The following is a 24,995-nucleotide window of genomic DNA, read 5'->3' as shown; positions in this document are numbered from 1 at the left end:
GAACAGTATGGTTTTGTGGACATCACTCAAAGCATAGTAATGGTGCAACAAACAAGTTGCGCCACTGGAAGTAGAGTTATTTGCCAAACTGCCATGGTTAACAGGAAGTGTGCTCATATTGAAAACATCAACATATCTCACCATGAACAAAAGGCTGAACTTTTGTGACTGGCATGGTTAGACTGGGTGCAGCTTGAGAATGAAGCTCTTCTGGGTTGCCTGGATCTTTCTCTGGTCGAAAATCTGCAATAAAGCTGCCAAGGGGACTGATAATAAGAGTGTTGGGGGTTTCTACCGTGGGGAAATCGTCCTCCGTAACCGAAACCACTTCGATCTTGGAGCTATCTGAATCTCCACCTATCTCCGTCTTCAATTCCTAAAAGAAAGTTATGTAAAGTTAAAAATTTATTTAGACATCCAACTGATCAACATACAGTTAACCCAAAATCATTTTATGGCAATGACAGATTTAGAAATACGATTACTTGCATTCGGCCACATTTTTTTTGTTTCAGATAGGAAATATGAGACCAGCATCCCTCAAAAGATCATCAAAACACTGCATCAATAAAAAGATGATTATTTTCTTTGCATAAATTTTACTCTAAAGTGTCATGTTGAAAAACATTTATACACTTCTCAATGGTCAATAGAAACATTTTTATTGGCATTATAGCAATTAAACCCTTCCTACAATAATTGCTAATCAGGTATTCCTTCGCTATTTGATTTGTTATCCTCATGCTGCTTGAAAACAGAAGACGGGGAATTGTCGGGGCGCATTGGCCCAGGTGAAGGCTATGAAGCCACTGATTCTGACTCTCTTTTTGACTAATGTCTGCTCACTAGATGATAAAGTGGATTTTTTACATCTGAGGCTGAGGGTTTCTACAGAGATCCAGAACTGTGTTGTTTTTTGCCTAACAGGAACCTGGAATAAGAACAACATGTCGGACTTAGCTTTCCGAGAGGACCGCAACTAACAAAAAACAAGGGGAGGAGGACTCTGTATGCACATCAATGAAGGTTGGTGTTCGAACTGTGGACTGGTAAAAAGCTGCTGCTCTGAGACAACTTATGACAGTGAAATGTTGGCCATGCTATCTGCCTCGGGAGTTTACTGCAGTGTTCGTCACCATTGTTTACATTTCACCAGGTGCTAACGCTAACAAAGCATCGAAGAAGCTGTATGACACCACTAGCTCATTGCAAATAAAACACCTGGAGGTGTTTTAAGTGGTTGTTGTGAGGTACTTTAATTACCATATTTTTCAGACTATAAGGCGCACATAAAATCCCTATATTTGCAAAGAAATCGGCACTGCACCTTATATTCCGGTGCGCCTTATGTATGACCAGTGTACCGTATGTTTTATTACAACTTTGGTAAACGATGAAGCCACTCCCCTTGATTGTCGAAGCATAATTGCTGCTGGTCAGAAACCTTGTGGAGTCAGCTTTCTATGCTGTCTAGACAGACTTGTTTTGGGGTGGCGAACCACTTTTCCTGATACGTACGGTGCTTCAGTCATCAATGAACAGCCAAGCAACAGCAATCGTCATCATCCGATCATGAATCTTCAGCAAGATGTTGTAAATCTTCTACAAGTCTGTTATTGAAAGTGGTATCTCTTCTGTTCTCATCTGTTGGGGCAGCAGCATCAGAGCCAGGGACCTAAAATGGCTCAACATCATCACTCCCACAGATAGATGGGAGTGATCATTTTTGCAATGGTTATTTTATAATAACCATGTGTACTGTACATAAAACAGCATCATCACAATGTATTTTGCAGAATTTTGTAAAATTCTGTCTCTGCTGAATGAGTCTCTTGTAGAAAAACACATGTTTTTTTGCTCCTTACAGAAAAGAAAAAATGCTTAACTTTCTATCTAGTTGGGGCGTGCTGTGGTGGCGCAGGGGGTTAGCACGCCCCACTTTTGGAGGCCTTCTCAATGGGGATGTTCAGAAGACTGCAAGGGGCACTTGCAGAAATTTTTACAAAAGGGGGCGCTGAGATTTCTTTGGGGGGCATTGGCTCAAAGGTAAACTTTACACTTTAAATGCACAACAATACTAGTTTAGCCTTTGAGCAACTTGATAAAACTGTATTGTGTAACATTAAAACATGCTTGGCTGCAACTGTATCGATGGTAGCTCTCCTACTCTTCAGTGTTTCTGTCAGCTTTCTGTCAGCTCCGTTTTCCTGCTACTGATCACCGGATCAGTGCAGCGTTTCTCCAGCTAATGACGTTGCTGTGATTCATTTGTCTGGTGTCTGATTTTGAAATATTTTATGTTTTATTGAGGGTGTTTGTACATATGTTTGAGCAGTGTTGTAGTCATGTCAAAGCAGGAACTTATATTATAAAATGTTTTATTGTCCGTCTGGATGCTGCCCGCTTCCATGGAAAGACAACAGAATATCGCTCTTATGTAACTAAAATAACGATACACTCACTGTGTATCCCTTAGAAAAATGAACCAATTTAAATAAAGAAATCTCTCCATGGGTGATACCATACAGAGCGTTCATTTTATAAAGCTAACATCGGTGCTGAAAGTGATGAAACGATAGTAGCACAGCACTTTTGAATTTCAATCATCAGAATACTGGGATTGTTTCCGTTGTTTTAAAAGGTTTACATCAGTCTGCTTTTCTCCATTGATACTTGTTGGAAAAATTATCTAAGTTCATTTAAATTATGAGTTTATCTGAAAGGATATGTTTTCATATTATTCTTTCATGTTTTTAACTTTGGCTCCTTTTCTTTCTATGGTACATTATTAACTGTTCCTTGGATGTTTGCTTGGAGAAAAGAAACGCTTACACACTCTTCTTGTTTTATCAAACTGCATGTTGAAACTGATTTAAATGGGTCAGCCTTGTGTCATTGTAAGGGTGTAATCACAGAATGTCCCAGAACAGTCTGTGGTAGAAGACTCTGACTAAACTACCTGTCAGACTGTATGAAGAAACTCAACCCCTTTTTTGTTATAATAAGAGGCAGCTAAGGACTGAGAGCAGGCGAAGTTGATCCCAGACAGTGTTTCACTGTGGTTCTCCGTGTCTGGCTTCTCTTCCCTCTTCTGCAGAAAAGCAATTTATGCCTCTGGTTGATTCCTTGCAGGTTGGGAACTAAAATAGACCTGACATCTTGGGGGCTCGTCCGGGATCCCAACATACCCGCCCGTTGACGGAGGGAGTACGACGCACTGAAATCTGCTGGCAGTCAGGGTCTGAGGACCTGTCCTGAAGGTCCCGGGGGATGAGGCCAGCGTCTTAGGTCATCTCCTTCTACCAACGGCGGATTGATGGGATCCAAACCGGGACAGAGCAGGGATCAACCAACTAAGTGAATGGTATTGGAGGTTTGTGTCCCCTGTTTAAGGAAACGGGAAAGAATTAAAAGCCATGAAGGGAAAGGTTTAAAAGGGTGAAGTCTAAAAGCAGTGGGAAAGTAAGTGACAGGCTTGTTGTGGATGCATAGCAAGAATTCTCCACTCAATTAACCGTTGAGTCAAAGTGAGAATTACCACAATAAGAACTTAACTGTCCACATCCCCGTTCCGTAGAACCCACCTAGGTGTCTAAGGAACTTGACTAAAACACTGAAAAATGTGTTCTTCACAAGGCAAGGAGGGGATGAAAAGTTGATGTATCAGATAGAGCCAGGTGACTTAAAGTACCTGACTAAATGGAAGAAGAAGTATGGTGTAGATGGCGTGGTGAAAATAAACAGTGGACCTTTATAGGTCCACTGTTGAAAATGAGCTAACATTAACAAATGACTTTGAAATAAATTCAAGTCCAACAATATTGGACTATATTTCCACTTATTTAGTGGAAATATTGATGTTAATGAGATTTTCCCCAAAATGAGAAAATCTCATCAACATTTCCACTAAATAAGAGACGCAAATAAATGTTTGATAGAGAAAAAGCCTCTCAGTGTCATAATGGGTTTTAAGTTCTTAGCCCACATGCAGAACAAGCACAGAAGAACAGTAATCAGTTAAAAATGATTTTATTTGCACAAAATGATAAGATTGTTGAGAGAGAATAAATCCGGGATCAGGCTCACGGAGTCGTCGACTCACTAAGGAGCAACAGAGGGAGAAGATGAGTTTGTGGTAATGGGAAAAGTGAGTTGCAAACAGAATTGGACTGGTCTTACTTTGTGAGATGGTAGGTTCAGCCTGGGAGAGAGTAACTGCCGGTTCGGGTCTTGGTCCACTTGGTTGTGGTGGAGGGCGGACAGGTAAGTTCTGAGCGTGGAGGAAGGAAAAAGGAGCGGTCGGACTGCCAGCTGGGGAAACCTCCGATAACTGTTGGTGATCTGGTTGAGGAGATCACTGTTGGGCTCGGGCAACCAGTGGGTAATTTCCACGGCGTCACGAGGAGTGGAAATCCAGAAGGCCAGAGCTGGGTCTTCACAACGAGAGTACTCAGTGTCTCAAGGAAAACACCTGAGAGAGGAAAAGGACAAGGAGAATTTACGAGAATTTACTCTAGGTATTTCTCAGAGAACCAAATCTCAGAGAGGCTCGCGGTACCATCACTGGCAAACACTCAGGCGCTGAAGTGCAGGCAGTCCACTCCTCTTAAGCTTCAGGATGATTAGAAGATGAACAACAGGTGTGCTGAATCATGGGCACACCCATCCTTAGTGCTGCCTCTGGCGCCCTCAGGTGGATGAAATGAGGAACCACCGATAAACAGGGAGAACAGAAGAAAAACCACAAACTGGGACCAAAAACGCCGGTTCCCAACACTCAGACTCTGAGCTCAAAGCAAGATGCCAGAGAACACTAAACAAATTTTCATGCAATAGACAATTAATTTAATTTCATATAATTATCGTGGTAGAAGCCATTTGTTTGTTACTTAATGAAATATATTTGTCCCATTTGATGTTTGTTGTGACGTATACTCACAAACGAACAAGGCAATTAGTCCAAATTTTTGTCGTTTATTGAACATTCAGAAACTACAGCGGCTGTAATGCACCACAGCAAAAACCCGAACAGGTGATCAACTCAAAACCAGTCGTACCTTTTTACTCTTCGTCTCTCTTTGTCGTTTTAGCACACCCATTGCCGTGGCGAAACCAGCACGTCAGAGAAGGACGCGCTGATTTCAGCCTCTTGGAGGCGTTCAGTTTGTCACCTACTGCCAAGTTCATCTGAAAACCTTCCGCGATCGACCAGTCAATTGCGATCTACGTATTGAGTACCCCTGTCGTAGGGTGTTAAAATATTTTGCTCACTGTAATTTGTAATGTGCAAAGAGAAAAAAGTGAAACGGAGCAAACTTGCACGTTCAAAAGCAGCAACCTCTGATCTTAAATTCTCCACATCCCAAGTCCTCAGCTGAGATGGTCAGGAGCTGAATCAACTCCGCAACCTCTGACCCATCTTACACCTGCCCTGCCTGATTCTCCATGGACACGTCCTCTTCTATCCGCCCATCACTGTTTGTGTAAATTCCTTATCGGAGCCCATAGACTCCATGTCTCATAACATACAGATGAAATGTCACCCCGTGCAAAGCGAAAAATGTAATTTGCTAATTCACTGGCTTGACATGTTGCCTAGATAGTTAGCAAACCTCATCTAACATTGAGTAATTACGCACCATGGCTGCTTTTATGTTAGCTTACTAGCTATTTATAACTTATAAAATGAGTGCAACGTTAAAATATAAACTATTTTTTAAATGTACAGCATATTATTGACACCTAACGATGTTAGAGCTGTTTATCCGCCACAGTGGAGCCGTGTTTACTAGGCCGCGCGTCCTGACACTAGCCTCCTCTGTGCGGGAGGGGCTGTGGAGAGAGGGCTGTGTGACACAGCAGAGAGCATGGGAGCGGGGCTTTTAGGAGCTTGTTCAACTTTTCAGACTAAATCCATGGTTTTGAAAAAGTTACATACTGCAGCTTTAAAAAGATTTAAAAATGGAGGCGAATTTTAGAAAGCGGCATTTGGGAATAAAAATTTAGCCAAAAGATTAAATCCTTAAGACCATAATTTGACTCTTCACCTGTTCTAAGACCAAATGAAGCCTAGGCGCAAATTCAAACTGGAAGACTCTTTAGCCCCACCCGCATCATCCAATCGGCGCGTCCCACTCATCAACGCCGACCTATCAACGCTGGACCAAGCCACGTCACGTCCAATCACCGACCAAGGCCCAGTTGATAAGGACTTCCATCCATGGCATCTTCCGCTTTCCAGCTGCGCTCAACCTGTTCAGCCGCACGCCTCAGCTCCCAGCCAGTTATCTCACCAGATCCTTTTCTCCGTGATTGCTCGCCCTTCCAGCTCTAATGTCCCTCATAAAAGCCGCTAAGCCGCTTGCTCGGCCCCTTCTTTCCCTCAGTTGCTCCTCAGATGGAAGAAGTATTCCTCCCTGCCTCATTCATCCTAAGCAGCTTCTGCCACCGCTCTCTCGCCTGACCGGGATCCACCGTCCCCTGCTCCCGCGCCACCCACTCCACGGCCTGTCTCTGGCAAGCGGCCACATAATCCCACTGTCTTCATCCCTGGGCCATCTCTCTCCGCCTCAGGCCCTGGCCGGCCCGCCAAGGTCTCGCCGCACCGATCTCCGTCGCCCTCCCAGCTCGTCGTTCATCATCTTTCCACCGCGTTCACCACATCGCCTTTCCACCGGTTCCCCGCTCTGGTTCGGCCACTTCAACAGCTTCACTCACTTCCGCATAGCTGCTGGCAGCCCGGTCATCAGCGCCTCCCTTCGGATTCCCCACGCTACGCCCGCCTCGGGCTTTCAGGGTAAGACGTAGCCTCACATGTCTCATTCATGTTTGCAATGTTAGGAAACGCGGAACTTAGTCTATCCCCTTCCCGAACTTGCAGGCCCATTTCGCATGCGCCATCCGGGCGTGGTTCAATTGCTTCAGAGCTTTTATTTTTATGAATGCATAAATAAATTAGTAAATAGTAGCATCCCTCCCAGCGTGACCCAAGGTGGATCGCCAACCTCTTTTCTACAGCTTCCCGCCCTCAGTAGTAGCCTCCGTTATCAAGCCCCATATATTCCTCCTCTAACTTTATTATCCCCGCACTGGACTTCCTGCTCCTTTTCTCTGCCCCTCTCAAGCCAGCGTTCGTGTTTGGTCACGTTTATCCGCACAGTGGAATTATTCATTCATAAAACAGTAGACGCATGCGCACCCAGCTACGTAGAGCCGTTCATGGGCCGTCATGGTTACTGCATTCATTTCTCTGCTTCACAGTGACTATCTTAAATCATGCACCCGCCGTCTTTAACCGCGTGACAGTACGTCACGCTCCCATTGACATTGCTGAGCGGGATGTGCATTATAACCAAAAGGGGAAAAAAAAAAAAACCTCGACATTTTGCATGCCGTTGTCAGGATTCGAGCACCTGGCCTTTTAACAAAGTGCCCCCTTTTTCTTAGCTTAAGTTTTAGGATTGTCTAAGTCGTTTTCTGGGTTTATCCTTGGTCTCAAGAGTTTACCTGCTTCCCCGCCAGGCCCAACGGTACGGGTGAGCTTCGGAGTGTATTGCCTGCCCAGAGTAAGCAGTGCCCCTCCCCACCCCCTGAACCGGAAGCTGCCTGTTTCCACCCCAGAATGGCCAATTCTTCGTCATTCCTATGTTGATTTGATACTATAGGGGCTCCCGCACTTCCCATATCCGTGTCCCCGTCACTTTCAGTAGTTAAAACTGTTTAATCCACTAAATGTCGTAACCTGTTTCCTGAGCTGCCCTCAAACGCAACTTGAACTCTGAGATGCTTGCTGGAATTACACCGGTGCGGCAGCGAAGGAGACCTGCTGCTGCTGCGCAGAGCTGCGTATGTCCATTATAATCATGCCACAAATGCAGAACCCTGCTAAGTTTTCCCCCAAAGTAACCGACCAAGTTGAGCAATGCTGTCGGATGCAGGTATCGACAGATAAGTGATGCTCAGCTAATATTACAGCATCTTAAGCCTGTTAACAAGTAGCCCGCGGCTACCGAGCCGTTACCTACGTTCAGCTACGTAGATTCATTTGCCCCCCACATAAGTCCATGCCCCCTGATAACTTGCTTAACCGTGGCCCGCCAACAGTAAACTGCCTCGTATGCCGACATTTCAAGCTCACGTCCCTGCTGGCGCTTCTAAGCTTCATCTCTCACCAGACAATTGTCCGAATTCGCATGCTATTCCCAGGCCATCCTGTCATCTCCAAGTCCATGCAGCCTATCCTCTAGCTTTCCCAGGTTTCACTAGTACATTCGTTCCAGTCCCTCTTCCTAGCCAATTATCATAAGGCACCTACAAGCCACCCTTGCTGCCCGTTAACAATGAACTACCAGCACTCGCAGCTGTTCTGAAGCCACGGCCCCATCCGGAGGAACAGAACCTCCAACATCATTGCTTAGGTCCAAGTCCAGTTAGTTCGCATGGTACGTTTCACAAGTGCAAAAGCTTTGCACATCTTCAGTTTAAAAAAATAAAATAAAATTCATTATCGCCCATATTCTCAACCCCCATGGGGGTGAAGCCAGCACCTCCTTATCGCTGGGAGTATAGGACGGCACCTCCTCTCTAATTTTCTCATTCTATCCAGCCTGTCCTGCATGACCCTTTCGAGGGGGAACCCCCATGCAGCCGGTTCAGCTCCAACCTCCATTTCAGCAGCTCGAGTCCTCAGCATTCTACAAAGCCCATCCCACTTCTGTAGCCTGTTTCCCGAGGGGTCATTTCTGTAAGCGTCCCCACATCGCCGCTCTCCGCCATAAGCTATCATGTTTGACCCGCAAAGCCGAATCTCCACCATTTTCCTCGCCATCATTAGCCATTAATCAATTTAATTGCCACTAATCATTCTAATCACCTCCGCTTATTGCAGATCCGGCCTTCATCTACTATCATCCCGCCATTCGAACACTCGCTTCCCCAGCTGGCCTTCATCTTCCAGCATCCTGCCATTCTAACACTCTCGCTGATAAGCTATATCTCCCAGCCCTTGTTCAGTCCAGTCCAGCTACTAGACAAAATAATCTATTTCAAACCCTCATCCGCGCCTCACACCGTAATTTTATTCCCTATAGTTCCTCAGTTTCCCATCCTCATTTCCAGTCTTAGCTTCCTCTTCATGCTCGTCCATCATTCCAAGCCCCTGCATTCTCTCAATCTTGAGGCCATAATTTATATACGACATCATTCAACTCTTTAGATCACGTTTAACCAGTATTCAAGGTATTCTCTCGACCTTACGCCAACAGCTCCATGCTCATCTTCAGCATTCTCTTCATATAATTTTACGTATCTCGTCTCCGTCTTCATAGCTTCCCTCAGTGCCCGACTCGCACTGTGCAATTGACTGGTGGTGGTTGGTCAACCTCACGCAAAGTGCATACTCTCATCCAGCAGATGTTATGCTCATCTTTCCCCGTTGTCCTTCACTCCCCTATTTTAAGTTTCATTCCGGAATGTCCCCATATCTCGCTCGCATCCTCTAACGTCACCCTGCGAATCTAATCCTGGTTCTAGCATCTCACCTCCAGTAGCAGGCAGCTATCTTCTTACGTACTAATCTATTCCCTCTCCCATCCTTTTCTCGCTATCTCAGTACCACGCAGCTGATCTCTTTCCTACAGCTAAATCATCATCTCAGCCAGTCTACTCTACGAGCACCCTGTCATTCCGCGCCCATCTATGTCTCCAGCTGACCTTCATCCACTGGCTTTTTATCATTTTCCCCTACCATCAGTAACGTCACCCTGTATAGACTCCTTAAGGTCCCAGCCTGCAAGCCCCTAGTTGGCGTAGCTCCCGGCCTTTTCTCACTCTCCCAGTCTCTACCTCCCAGCTTCGGCCCCAGCCTCAGCTTTCATTTTGGGGGGATATTATTTCTAATTGACATACTATTTCATAGCATCACCACATTACCCCAGTCAACCTTCATCTATCAACATCCTGCCATTTCATCATAGCGGCGCCCCCAAGTTAGCCCACATCTACCAGCATCCAGTCTTTTCACAAATAGCGGCATCCCCAGCTGGCCCACATCTACCAGATCCGGTCATTTCATGCATAGCGGCGTCCCCAGCTGGCCTACATCTACCAGCATCCAGTCATTTCATGCACAGCGGCGTCCCCAGCTGGCCTTCATCTACCAGCATCCAGTCATTTCATGCATAGCGGCGTCCCCAGCTGGCCTACATCTACCAGCATCCAGTCTTTTCATGCACAGCGGCGTCCCCAGCTGGCCTTCATTTACCAGCATTCAGTCATTTCACGCATAGCGGCATCCCCAGCTGGCCTACATCTACCGGCATCCAGCCATTTCATGCATAGCGGCGTCCCCAGCTGGCCCACATCTACCAGCATCCAGTCATTTCACGTATAGCAGCATCCCCAGCTGGCCTCCATCTACCAGCATCCCGCTATTTAACGCCGCACCTCTTCCCCAGCTGGCCTTCATCTACCCACATCCCGTCATTTCATACCTCGCACCATCCCAGTGTCTTTCATCTACCAGCATCTCGCCAATACATGCCTAGCGGCATCCCCCGCCGACCGTTATCCATCAGCTTCATAATTCACCCCTATCACAGTAACATCACCTACTACGATCTCCTCAAGTCCTAGTCTGTAAGCCCCGAGCTAGCGTAGCTCCCCCGCATTACTCTCTGACCCTGATACTAATTCCCCGGCCTCAGCCTCCTTTTTGGGGGATGACATTCCTAACCTACATCGGGAATGCTCATCCGAGCCTATCGCAATTCACAGCTCAATGTCCTCAGCCGGGGCCCGAGCGCCAAAGAACTTTAAATTCATGCATGTCAATAAACCTTTTTAATCGCTGTTTTTTCCGTCTGAGTCTCTCCAGATTGAAATGAAGCCTAGGCGCAAATTCAAACTGGAAGACTCTTTAGCCCCACCCGCATCATCCAATCGGCGCGTCCCACTCATCACCGCCGACCTATCAACGCTGGACCAAGCCACGTCATGTCCAATCACCGACCAAGGCCCAGTTGATAAGGACTTCCATCCATGGCATCTTCCGCTTTCCAGCTGCGCTCAACCCTCCTCCACCCCTTCTCCACCTCCACTCTTCAGGCTCACATCCTTCATCGACCTCCACCACCAGTGTCGGGTCCCGGGGGATGACATTCCTAACCTACATCGGGAATGCTCATCCGAGCCTATCGCAATTCACAGCTCAATGTCCTCAGCCGGGGCCCGAGCGCCAAAGAACTTTAAATTCATGCATGTCAATAAACTTTTTTAATCGCTGTTTTTTCCGTCTGAGTCTCTCCAGATTGAAATTACATTATATCAAAACTTAAATGCCAAATAGATTTCTTGAAGATCCAGTTTTGCAATTGAACAAAGGTGTGTTGTCTGAATATCTGTCACAAAAAATGCAATAACTGATATTTATATTGAATTTCTTTTGCAGAAAGTCATTACAGGGAAATTTCATATGTTTTATTAAAGAAATGTTGAATTTCTTTAATATTTTGTGAGCTTGGAAAGGAACAGGATTTGGTTTTTATTTCTTTTACAGATATAATTTTTAAAGAAATGCATTCTTCTCATGGTAGAGAGGAAGAACATTGACAAGAGTGTTCCTTATGAATTCATTACTACATTTTTGTCTCTGTAGTTATTTACTGTACATGGTGTCATGGTTTTGGGTAGTTTCTTTTCCCACATGCAGAACACACTCAGAAGGCAAGTGATAAAAGATAATAAAGTTTATTGTACAAAGATGATTATCAATGTGGGTCTTCAGTCTGGGAGATCAGGGAGCTGGCCCATGTGAGGAAGCGTCTTGGCGTCGGGGAGATCTTGAGACTGTCCAGAGGGACAACCGCCGGGTGGTGGAGGACGGACAGGTTCTCAGGTGTGAAGAAGAGGAGTTGGATGTTGCCAGCTGTGGTATGAGATCCAGATGTAGAGACCAGAGGGATTTGAAGGAAAGATTCCAGGAGCTTCTTCAGAAGATACCTTTAAAGAAGGACACGTAGAGGTGAGTCACAGAGCTAATAAAACTTTCACACAAAGAGCAACAACAGTAGAATTTGGGCGTCGAGGGACTGGCAACATCTCCTCTTATCCTCTGGCTGATGAGGCCGGATGAATCGCAGGTGTGCGAGATGTATAGCAGGTCCATCCTCAACAGCGGCTAACTGGCTCCCTCTGCAGGACACTGAGGAAGGCAAAACCCACACAGAACCCAAAATCCATCCTCCTGACCCCACTCCTCCCTCAACGGTCACCACCTGGCGGCCTAGAAGAGCAGGACGGAAGGGAAGCATGGTAGTCAGAAATAAGATTATCATCCAAAATAAAAGAACAGGGCACCCACATGCGCTCCTCCGGACCGTAGCCCTCCCAGTCGACCAGGTACTGCCAACCTCGACCCCGTCGACAGGAGTCCACAATCCTGCAGACCTCATAAGCGGGGTGCCCTTCAATGACTCGGGCGGGTGGAGGGGGCTTGGAAGGAGGGCACAACATGCTGGTCTGGACAGGTTTGATTTGGAATACGTGGAATGTGGGATGAATGCAAAGAGAAGGGGAAAGGCGAAGACGGACTGCTGTGGGACTGATTATGGAGTCAATCTCATACGGGCCAACGTATTTGGGGGCGAGTTTTATGGAGACAAATTTGAGAGGCACATTACGTGCAGATAACCAGACCTTCTGTCCAGGTGGATGTTGTGGAGCAGGAATTCTTCTGCGGTCAGCAAAACGGCGGTTCAGTTCTGAGGTGCAATGTAAGTCTTGGATGGTTCTGGACCAGATGTGTTTGCAGCAGCGGATGTGATGGTGGACTGAGGTAACAGAGATTTCTTTTTCATCTGCATTAAAAAGTGGCGGTTGATAGCCAAGGGAAACCAGTAGCAGCAGAAATGTGTGAATTATGTGCATACTCAACCCACGGAAGGTACTGGCTCCAGTCTGGGAGGTTGGATGAGGTGAGGCATCTGAGCGTTGATTCAAATTCTTGGTTCATTCTTTCTGTTTGTCCATTAGATTGAGGATGGTAACCGGAGGTGAGAGTGACTTGAGCATCGAGAGCAGAGCAAAAATGTTTCCAGACTTGAGATGTGAACTGGGGACCACGATCAGATAGAATCTCTTGGGGAATGCCATGGAGTCTGAAAACATGCTTGACTAGGAGCTGAACTGTCTGGAAGGTGGTGGGTAGTTTTCTGAGGGGAGTAAGATGACAGACTGGAAAAACGATCAATTATAGCGAAAATTGTGGTCATACCTTTGGAGAGTGGAAGTCCAGTGACAAAATCAATTGCAATGTGAGACCAAGGATGTTTGGGCATGGCTAGTGGCTGAAGGAGACCGGCAGGAGGTTTATGGGAGGTCTTGTTACCAGTGCAGATAGAACAGGCTTGGACATACTCTTTGACATCTTTATGGAGAGATGGCCACCAGAAATGGTGGTTAATCAGGGCAATAGTTCGGCTTATTCCAGGGTGAGCAGAGAACTTAGCTGTGCGGATCCAGTGTATGAGGCGAGCTCTAACTGAGGTGGGAACAAAAGTTCTGTTTGAGGGACTGGTGCCAGGGTCAGGTTCAGTGAGATGGGCTTGTTTTATGGCAATTTTTTATGTCCCAGGAAACTGCGCCAACGGTGCAACTGGGAGGTAGGATGAGGCTAGGGTTCTTGTCTTGGTCATCTGGAGAGAATTGTAGGGAAAGAGCATCCGGCTTGACATTCTTAGAACTTGGATTATAAGAGATGGAGAGGTTAAAGTGTGAAAAAAATAGAGACCAGCGAGACTGACGGGGGTTAAGACGTTTGGTGGATTGGAGGTATGAAAGATTCTTATGATCAGTCCAGACCAACACGGGAAACTCTGCACCCTCCAACCAATGAGGCTAGTCCTCCAAGGCAAATTTTATGGCAAGAAGCTCTCGATCCCCCATGTCGTACGTTCTCGGCAGGGGACAGTGTGCAGGAATAAAAGGCACAAGGATGAGTCTTGTTATCAGATCGTGAGAGAACTGCACCGACCCCTGTCTCAGAGGCATCAACCTCGAAAATGAATTGTTTATGTGGATAAGGATGAATGAGAATGGGGGCTTTAGCAAAGCGGTCTTTGAGGTCAAGAAAAGCTGAATTAGTTTCCAGAGTCCATGAGAATGGAATCTTTTTTAGAAGTGAGAGCAGTTAGAGGTCTGACTAGTTTTCAATGAAGCGGCGATAGAAGTAAGCAAAACCTAAAAACCTTTGAAGTTGTTTGCATGTCTCATGTAGGGGCCAATCCAGAACAGCCTTGACTTTCCCTGGACCTGTGCAAACCTGTCCGCCCTCGAGGATGTAACCAAGAAATGAGATAGACATCTTATGAAATTCACACTTCTCTGCTTTTACATAAAGACGATTCCTGAGGAGACGCTGAAGAACCAGGCGGACATGTTTTTGATGTTCTGCCAGGGATTTGGAATAAATGAGAATGTCATTTAAATATACGAAGACAAACGCATTCAGGAAATCACGGAGAACGTGAGATTTTGGGGGACAACCTCCAAAGAAGGGCTTGGAGTACCATAAAGGCTAACACTCGGGCGTCGAGGGACTGGCAACATCTCCTCTTATCCTCTGGCTGATGAGCCTGGATGAATTACAGGTGTGCGAGATGTACAGCAGGTTCATCCTCAACAGCGGCTAACTGGCTACTTCCCTCTGGAGGACATTGAGGAAGGCAAACCCTACACAGAACCCGAAATCCAGCCTCCTGACACATGGTTCTTTATAGTTCTTTATAGTAACAGCTGGATATGGAATCATACCTTTAATTAACTGAATTGTAGCTGGAGGAATTGCCTTTAAGACTATTAAATTGAATGTTAGTACATTTTAATGTGTATTTTTTGAAAAAATCATTATACAATAAAATGTTGCCATTGGAAATATGGCAATATTTCTCATTTTGTACTATTTATTTCTTTATCTTTGTATATTATGTATATACACATAACCTGCATCTTAACTCGAGTCGAGCAAATCTCAATCTCGTTGTAATCTGTTGATGACAATGACAAATAAATCTTATCTAAATATGGCAATGCTCACAGAGCAGGCTGTGTCTGTTGCAAAAAAAAAATCAGTTTTCAAATCTAAAGTATAGAAATAATTTTTGTTTCACTCTGCTCTACATTTGTGAATACTACCTAACTTTGCTTTGTTGTCAATAAGTCATAACAAAACATATTAGAACTGCCAAACATCTCCAATAGTGACTTTGGAAAGCAAAAATACCTATATTATACATTTAAAAACAACTTTTGTGTTGTAGTTGTACTTTTTATAAGTAAATGCCTGTGATTGGTTTGCACCCTTGTACCCTGTTCACTTGAACCCTTATGCTCACTTTGAATACACACTTCATAGAGGGATGTAGGGTGCAGTGCGAATATTGGGTATGGGCCTTGAAGAGTGATGTTGAGATGACTTCCTTAAGGCTGAGTCTCAGAAAGAGCAGGAGTTTTTAAAGACACAGCGGCCCAATTTCAAGGCCTTACATTGCAAAGTCAAATTTCTTGTAAGTCATATTTGATATAAACAGCATTTTTATAACAACTGGATGAAACTACCGTAATTACTTGATTGTGCTATTGTGCACTACATGCCTGGAAAATGCTTAATGATCCACCTTTAAGCCCTAAAGTGCTTTGAGAATAACTTATTATACCAAGGAAAACTCTTAAGAATTTTCTAAAATGACAACAATAGGAGTAACCTATAGTCTTAGGATTCTTCAAGAAAAAGGACTCTGGTGACTGGAGGTAGGTGAACTACGATTAAATTCTTGTCCCTTTCAGAAAACCAGCATGTATAATTGAAACTTTGCGGCATGGTGCATCAACCTGCTAGAAATAGCCACCAGAAAATGGATAAACCATCCATAAAGGGACAGTCATCATGGTCAGAGACAGAACTCAGGTAGTCAGTGACATAAGAATAAGCAATTTTCAGTTAGTACAAGAGTCCCAAAGAGTGTCAAAATAACCAAAGGTCTCAGTTCAGTTTCTTAGCTGCAGCAGTAGCAACCAGAATGATCTGTTGCAGTAGCAAATGTGCTTCAAGGTTTGACGTGTATTCAGAGACGGTGTTATACATAATGCAGTTGTAACAAGTGGTTATTTGATCTTCTGTTGGCTTTGTATATTCTAGAACCACTCAGCCATTTCTCCTCTGACATCATCCATCCTCTCTGTACCTGGGAGACTGTCCTTTCCATTAAAAAAACTGTTTTCTGCATTCATACGTTCACTTTGAACTTCACTAAGTTGCATTGGCTACAATCACACTGCATAGTTTAATAATTAATTCAGATTTTTTGCTGAAATATTTTTTTTAATGAGCCAAGTATGAGACTTGTGAGAAAAAAATTTACAACTCCAAAGCGATCTGCATTCACAGAAGCAGAATGTTGACGACGCATGGCAACACACTGTTGCCGTGTGTTGCAACAGTGCGTTAGCTGTATGACAGCTAACACAATATTCTTTGTGATCCAACAGTGTTTTCTTTTTTAATGAGAATGAAATGACCCCATAGATGCATTTCATTTCAAGCACTTTGGCACAGAGACCAATGCGTTACATCTTTATGAGACAAAAACTGAGGAAAAGTACTATTTACATTCGAGTGAGGTTTTCACACGCTTTTATTTTTATTTTCTTTATTTTGTGTGCGTGTTATATTATTGTCTGAGGACAAATGTGGTTCAGTTTCATTGTTTACGTATAAACAATAAAATATTAAAATCATGAAAAAACATTGGGTTTGAAACTTCTTGGTCTAAATAACTGAATGGAGTCAGATTTCAGTGTATTTAGGAGAGTTTTGACGCTTTGTAGTTTGATATTGTTCACTGAAAAAGTTTGCCGTCCTGCCGCACATTTTCATGGCAGCTAAATGTGCGTACATTTACACAGACTTTGATACAAAGTTAATTTTTATACATGCCGGCTTGTGCATAAAATACAACGCCGCACATTTTTTGTGTGCACGCACGCTTTATGCACGAGGCCCCAGGTCTGTCAGTGATGCACTTCACTGACAGACTTCATTCATAAGTTCATGAATGAACTTATGACCGCATCCGGATTTTTCTGGTGCAAAATTACACGTCTCACATCAATGTCATAAAAGTCCAATAAAATGCGATATGACTGTTCAGGCTGGAAACGCTTTGAAAACAATCATACATATCCAACTTAGTAACACATAACAGGGTTATTCCAACTGTCAATAAAAAGTCGGATACATGTCATATATTGGGGGGGAAAAAATAGATTTGGTCCCATTTGCCTTCTGTGTGAAACTAGATGCCTAAATGCATTGAGTTTCTGCCATCTGATAGGCTACCTGTTCTGAGTGCAAATAAGCAGTTAGGTGTTACTAACAAGGGAGGCAGGTGGTGAATATTGAAACTTTTTTTTTATTTTATGAAGTCCAATCTACTTCTTATCTTCATTTGCTCTAACTTTCTCATGCATATTTTCTTGAAATATTATCCAGGAAACAGAAATGAACACAAATAAAGTTAGAAATACAAAATGGACATGAAATTACTTCAGAATCACCAAATGCACCATTTGTTTACATAAATTCTAAAAAAAATATTTGCACAAACATTTAATTTGATCATTTTTCAGTTTTTGTCCCTTACTGTTGTTGTACTTGATGTATCAGTGGTGTTAGCAGCAGTATCTGTGAAGAGACATGGGGTAGAGAGTCAATGGAAGGGTAAAAGATAATGAAAAATAAGAATCAGATGAACTATCAGCGAAGAAAAATATAGTATGAAGTAATTCTATGAAACTGTAGCTTGCAAATTAAACATACCTGTTTCTGCAATACTCATCATGTCATTGTCCACATGCAATTTAGCTTTACCTGAAAAAAATTAAGTCCAACCACACCGTATTTTCAATGACAATGTGCTCCCGTTTTTACTTTTTTATTTCCTTTGCACCCAGGCTTCTGTCATGTCTCCGGTTAGAAAGAGACACCTGAGTGGCTTGGTTCTCAGGTGTCTGGCTCAGGTTGCAGAATCCCTCCCACTTGTTGCATTGGATTACAAATGGCCATGTTCCAGACATCTAGAGGATGAATCTCTTGGTTATTTGCAAGTACTTACAATTTACCTTTTATAATTCTGTACACTGAGCAAAAGGTGCCTCAACTATTCAAGGAGGTTTAAGGTTCAAACATTTTTCACATATGGACATGTAAGTTTGATATTTTTCTCCCTTAAAAATAAATACTTTCTTTTATAAAAGCATCTTGTGTTTACTTGTGTTGTCTTTGAGTAATACTTAAAAGGTCAGTAGTATGTATTTTCCAGACACATTGTGCCATTTTTGTCAGGTAAGATGTTTTAGGATGTGAAGGCGAACCAAAAAATGAATGGTGGCGTGATATCTTGCAGTTTATCTACTGAAGTTTTTAGACACGAGTAAGCAAAATAAGGGTGACACCAGGTGAGACACATACAAGAATACAGCAGCAGACAAGGACATGGCTCGAACTTAAATACTACAGGAAACAGGTAACCGATCAGGAGACACAGGTGAAAAACATGAGCTAAATTAACAGAAGAGACAGAGCTGGAGAACCAATGACCTACATCCATATAGACAAGAAATAAAACCTGACATTCAAAGAAAGAAAACTAAACTTATGAGACATAAAAAACCCACAACACATCCCAAAACACTGACATTGTGACAATTTTATTGCATAATCAAGTAACTATGTGATTTTCACTTGTTATTAAAATGCTTTATATCAAATATGATTTAAAAGAAATTTTACTTTGTAATTTAACATCTTGAAATTGAGCTTCTGTCTTTTTAAAATCTCGTACTCTTCCTGAAGCTCAGGAATTACTTCATGGCTCCTCTATTTACCCTTTAAAAATGTTTTTATCAGAGAAGTAGCTCGTATAATGGGCTTAGCAGATGTGCAGTTCCACCAGATGTTTGTTAATTGCTGCTGACTAATATGTAGGAGCTGAGTGGGGAGTTGTTGTGAAGGGCTGCTCTGTCAGATGGAAGCTCTGAAGTGAGGAAGCTTGGAAACTGCAGCTTAAAGGAGGAACTTGAAGGAGGGGCTAGGTCCAACCAGGTGTTTGGCACAGCTGAATGGTTGCCACGGGAGATTAAAGGATTTTTCAAATTTGCATGAAAGAATCAAAGCAACACTCCAGGCGGGCTGGGCGATGTATTGAGTATACTCGATGTATCGCGAGATTTTTAATTTAAGATGGTTAAAATGGCTCTGTTGCAACCATCGAGTAAAAACTGTTGCTAAAATAGTAAGCTTTTGCCATCTAATTCACTGTGAGTATGGTTTATCCGACACCCTATGAATGCATCACTAGTCCCTCCCCCTCCCAACCTGAAAATGTTCTAAAAATCACGTGGAAAAACAACCAACATGGTGGAGAGTTTGAAACAAGTGGGTGAATGAGACGTGTAACTGAAGAGGAATCAGATGAACTCGTATAGTTCCAAAGAGAAACAGCGCTGGATCAATAATTTGCCAGTGGTTTGGGTTCTATATGGAGGCTGTCGAAAAAAATGAGGTAATTTGCGAAACATGTTATAAAACTGTTACCACAAAAGGTTGTACCACAAATTGCTGGGTTTCAGACATGTGACCTGGATGACGTGTGAAATTCAGCTGGAGGGCCGGAAGGGGATTTCTCTGGTCCAAAACAAAGCAAAATTGATCACAACGAGCATGTTAATACCCTATGTTAATGTTGAGTCGTGGTATGAGATCCAGAGGTAGAGACCGAAGGGATTTGAAGGGAGGATTCCAGGAGCTTCTTCAGAAGATACCTTTAAAGAAGGTATAGTAGAGGTGAGTCGCAGAGCTAATAAAACTTTCACACAAAGAGCAACAACGGTAGAACACTGGAGGGCTCAGCGTACCATAAAGGCTAACATTCGGGCGTCGAGGGACTGGCAACATCTCAAGGGACGAGCCCGGATGAATTGCAGGTGTGCAAGATGTATGGCAGGTCCATCCTCCACAGCGGCTAACTGGCTCCCTCTGGAGGACACTGAGGAAGGCAAACCCTACACAGAACCCAAAATCCAGCCTCCTGACACATGGTTCTTTATAGTTCTTTATAGTAACAGCTGAATATGGAATCATACCTTTAATTAAGTGAATCGTAGCTGTAGGAGCTATTTATCTACTTTCAGTTAAATCTTGGAATTGATATTATTTAGTTCATTTTTATTTGCTTATTTTCTAGTTGATTTATAATTAGAATGTTTAATTTGTTATTTTCAAATAGGTTCTTTGGTTAGTAATTCACTTAATTAGTTGATTAATTTCAGTTTGGGACGTGGGTGTGTAACAGTATAAATAGGAAGGTTTTAGTTAGGTCATTATGTACGTGGGTGGTCATATGGTTTTTTACCAGTGCCAGTATCAGTCAGTCCCAGTTATGTCAGTTATCAGTCAGTCATCAGTCAATCAATGAGAGAACAGGTGCAGGAGTCAGAACAGGAGAACTAGTAGGATCATGTGAAGCCTGCAACTTGTTTTTATCTGGAAATTGGAATAAACTAACGAAAGAGCTGCATTTTGACTGTTTTGATCCCTTTTTTGAACTGCGTAAACCAGAAACCCACGGTGCATCAGGTGACTATTTGAGTTTAATTCACTTTGATCACTTTTGACTCTTGAGTTTTTTTGATTTTGGAATTTTGAGTTTGAGACAAATAGTCACTACAGTAGCTGGAGGAATTGCCTTTAAGACTATTAAATTGAATGTTAGTACATTTTAATGAGTATATTTTGACAAAATCATTATACAATAAAATGTTGCCATTGGAAATATGGCAATGTTCACAGAGCAGGCTGTATCTGTCGCAAAACAGAAATCAGTTTTCAAATCTAAAGTATAGAAATAATTTTTGTTTCACTCTGCTCTACATTTGTGAATACTACCTACAGTAACTTTGCTTTGTCGTCAATAAGTCATAACAAAACATATTAGAACTGCCAAACATCTCCAATAGTGACTTTGGAAAGCAAAAATACCTATATTATACATTTAAAAACAATTTTTGTGTTGTCGTACTTTTTATTAGGCTCAAAATAAGCATTAAATGACTGTTGACTTGTTTCTGTCAGGTGAGTAGTGAATTGTGCTATTTTAAGTAACCTATGTTATTTCTATGAGCTTCGATCTCCTGGTATAATTTATTTAGCTTTTGTAAACCTAAGTTCATGCTGGAGTTGTATGTTAATGTTGAGTCATTGTAGGATGCTGGAATCAGGTCCAATGTAGGTCAACTATTCACACTGATCTACAGAAACCCCCTTGTTCATGTCTGACCACGAATATAGTTCATGGCCAGACAGACACCAATCATGGGGGTAACAGTCACAGCTTCCTGTGACTATATTGCTGGATAGGTGATATTTCATTTATCTAGCTTTTATTTTTTAGTATGAAAGTTCTGCTGAATAAACATTATATTTTCTCTGTGACTCGACACTGAGCTAGCTGCTAACAACATTAGCACTCTGAGGGCAACCACGCTAGTGCATAAAAATAATATATCTTACCTTACGTACTGTATGAATGCTTGTCTTTGTTAGTAACTGTCCGATAAAACATCTGAAAATACAATTTAAACCTGTTAGAAAGTAATCGCTGTAAACTTTGGCATTGTTAGTTTTCATACCTCCTGTTGTTAGCTGTAGATTGTTGATCCACTTTTCTCCTCTTTTTCTCGATGTTTTTTAAAATTAACTCCCTTGTGACCAACTACCTTCAAAACACAAAAATAACGATTATCTTTCTCTCTATTAAAACAACCGGAACAACCGTACAGGACTCAGACTTTAGGCTTTTTGATGCTGGATCAACAGAAATAAATGGGCTCCATTGACTTCCTGCCCTCCATCTGCATTGGGTCACATCGGTGCTATGTCATTTGAAACCCAGCAACCTAATGTGACTATGGACCTTACCACAGGGGCCGCTTTTCATTGGCTGATGCCCATTCTACGTGGTCACTTGTGCGGCCGTTTCACAAACACACTTAGCTTCCCGTTAGCATAGTACAGCATAATGGCAGAACTGATACAACTTCTACACCTTGAAGCCTGTCTGCTACACAGTCTTACATTAGCTAAACAGATCAATATGCAATGTGTCTGTATCTGACATACACTAAAGATTTTATTTTAGCAGAAAAGGCTTTGGACTAAACTGTTACTCGTGTTAGCCACTCTAGCACCAAGTACAGCTAGTCAATCAACCATCGCTGTGTTCAGGGAAGCGCTGATTAATAATCGAGAAATAAATATCAAGCCAAGAAACTTGATATCGTAACGGACTGAATGTTATGTTTAAATGTAATCTTTGCTCATCTTGTGGGGCGCAGGTGGTTGCCACGGTAACAGGTGTGCTTAAACTACAGAGAGAGAGAGTAAAAAGGTAGGAGTGGTTTTGAGTTGATCACCTGTTCAGGTTATTTTACCTTTGTTTACCTTTGCTGTGGCTCATCACAGCCGCTGTAGTTTCTAAACGTTGGACTAATTAGTTCGTTTGTGAGCTTACGTCATTCACAACAAACATCAAATAGAACAAATATATTTCATAAAATTTTAACAAACAAATGGCTTCTACCGCAATAATTATGTGAAATTAAATGAATTATATCCCAACTTCAGAAGATTTATTAGCCAATCTCACTAGATTGCCTTTACCTTTACAGAGCTCTTTGGTTCCTCCTATCAGTCTGTAGCTAATCAAGCCACAGACTGATAGCTTGATTAGCTACTGATGTAGCTTGGGGTTTAATTTAGCTAATCAACTGATTAGCTAAATTAAACACCTGCTCTACTGATGTCAGTTTGTGTGTAGGTCACCTTTTTTATTTTTAAGCTGAACCAAAACACCTTATTCCACAGCACATCCAAGTTAAGTTTGTCAAAGTCAAGCAAGTAACTGACCTACTTTCCTCTCTCTCGCTATTTTTTTTCTTAATTAAGACTTTTTTCTGACCTTGTTATCGAGTCATAGTGTAGACCAGTGGTTCTCAAATGGGGGTACGCGTACCCCTGGGGGTCCGTGGAGGTACTGCAGGGGGTACGTGAAGCTTTTCAAAATATCTTTAAAAAATCAGTAGGCTCCTCATAGTAAGTCTTGGGAAAAATTATTTTGTAAAAAGTTCGATAAAATATAAATGTGTGTTCATGCACTGAATTTTATATTCAGTATTTAGTTTCAATATCCTTTAAAATAAAACGGCTTGACTGGTTTTATACCTTCCTGGTGGTCACCGTCTTCTGTTTTTCTCTTTTGTTTAACCATGCAATGTTTGCAATATGGATGTATTTGTCAGGTTCACTGATATAAGTTGTTTGGCTTTAATAAATCAGACAGTGATTTTACAGCACTGTACCTCTTTTTAATTCCAAAAATGTTTTGCCCGTGTCAGGGGGTACTTGACTAAAAATATATTTTTAAGGGGGTACATCACTGAAAAAAGTTTGAGAACCACTGGTGTAGACAATTCATAGCAAACTACTGCATCCCTTTTTATTTCATATGTCGAGCAGAGAAATGAGGGCGGGAACTTGCGTGGGTGACATCCTGCTGCAAGGGGTCTATAGTTTAAAATAACATTGGAGCTCATTTAAGAATATCATACCATACCATACCAACTTTATTTATGAAGCACTTTATACACCAACAGGACCAAAGTACTATACACAATCATAAAATACAATGTGATTATAAAATAGAAAAGACTGAAATATAAAATACATGCAGACACAATAAAACAAATAAAACAAAGTGTAACCTCCCAGATTGTGCCAAACGCCAAAGAAAAAAGATGGGTCTTAAGAAGGGACTTAAAAACAACAAGTGAAGAGGCCTGTCTTATGCCCAAAGGAAAAGCATTCCATAGCTTGGGGGCTGCCACAGAAAAAGCACGGTCCCCTGTGAGCTGCACTTTGTCTTTGGTACTGATCAGCTGACCTGAGGGAACGGGATGGTGTGTAAGAATGTAACAGCTCAGACAGATAGCTAGGGGCGAGGCCATTAAGAGCTTTAAAAACAAATAAAAGGATTTAAAATGAATCCTAAAAGTACTGGCAAGCAGTGTAAGGAAGCTAAAATAGGGGAAATACGGTCATATTTTCGTGTACCTGTTAAAAGACGTGCAGCAGCATTTTGTACCCTCTGAAGCTGGGAAATATATAAATCACTGACTCCTATGTAAAGTGCATTACAGTAATCCAGCCGTGTGGTCACAAATGCATGGATCACTGTTTCAAAGTGCTGTCTGGAGAGAATATGCTTTACTTTGGCCAGCTGCCTTAAGTGGAAAAAGCTGGATTTTACAAAGGCTTCAATTTGTGCTTACAGTTTAAGACCAGCATCCATCTTGACCCCTAAATTTGTAATAACCGGCTTGACATACTGGGCCAAAGTGCCAAGATTGGTCAGGGAATCTAAAGTGGATCTGCCAAAAATCACCACCTCTGTCTTATCCTCATTAAGTTTCAAGAAATTTAGGCCCAACCAGGCCTTCAAATCTTCCAGACATAAAAACAGAGAGCAAAGAGAGGTGGAGTCTGTGTTCTTCATTGGGAAATATATCTGTGTGTCATCTGCATAACAATGAAAAGCAATCCCATATTTTCTAAAAATAGAGCCAAGAGGAAGGAGGTACAACAAGAAAAGAAGAGGGCCTAGAACTGAGCCCTGTGGGACCCCACACGACAGTGGAGCAGAGGGGGACCTATGGGCAACAAGACAGACACAGACAGTACTCTTGGCCAAATAAGATTCGAACCAATCCAGCGTGATGTGACCGATCCCCACCCACTGTTCCAAACATGAAAGTAAGATGCCATGATCAACTGCATCAAAAGCAGCTGATAAATCCAACAGCACCAAAACAACACAGTCACCAAAATC

The 24,995-nt window shown here is 42.6% G+C and overlaps 1 protein-coding gene across 1 annotated transcript in view; it reads right to left on the bottom strand.

Annotated features, from left to right (window-relative positions):
- Positions 1 to 24,995, bottom strand: part of tmprss3 (transmembrane protease, serine 3) — a 127,825-nt gene that overhangs the window by 86,233 nt on the left and 16,597 nt on the right. The window contains exon 3 of the mRNA XM_023337092.1: positions 142 to 376. Within this exon, the coding sequence (XP_023192860.1) occupies positions 142 to 376 (235 nt within the window). The remainder of the gene's footprint in view (positions 1 to 141; positions 377 to 24,995) is intronic.

The sequence above is a fragment of the Xiphophorus maculatus genome, chromosome 7 (assembly GCF_002775205.1).
Source record: "Xiphophorus maculatus strain JP 163 A chromosome 7, X_maculatus-5.0-male, whole genome shotgun sequence".
NCBI lineage: Eukaryota > Metazoa > Chordata > Actinopteri > Cyprinodontiformes > Poeciliidae > Xiphophorus > Xiphophorus maculatus.
This window is presented reverse-complemented; position numbering and strand designations above follow the sequence as displayed.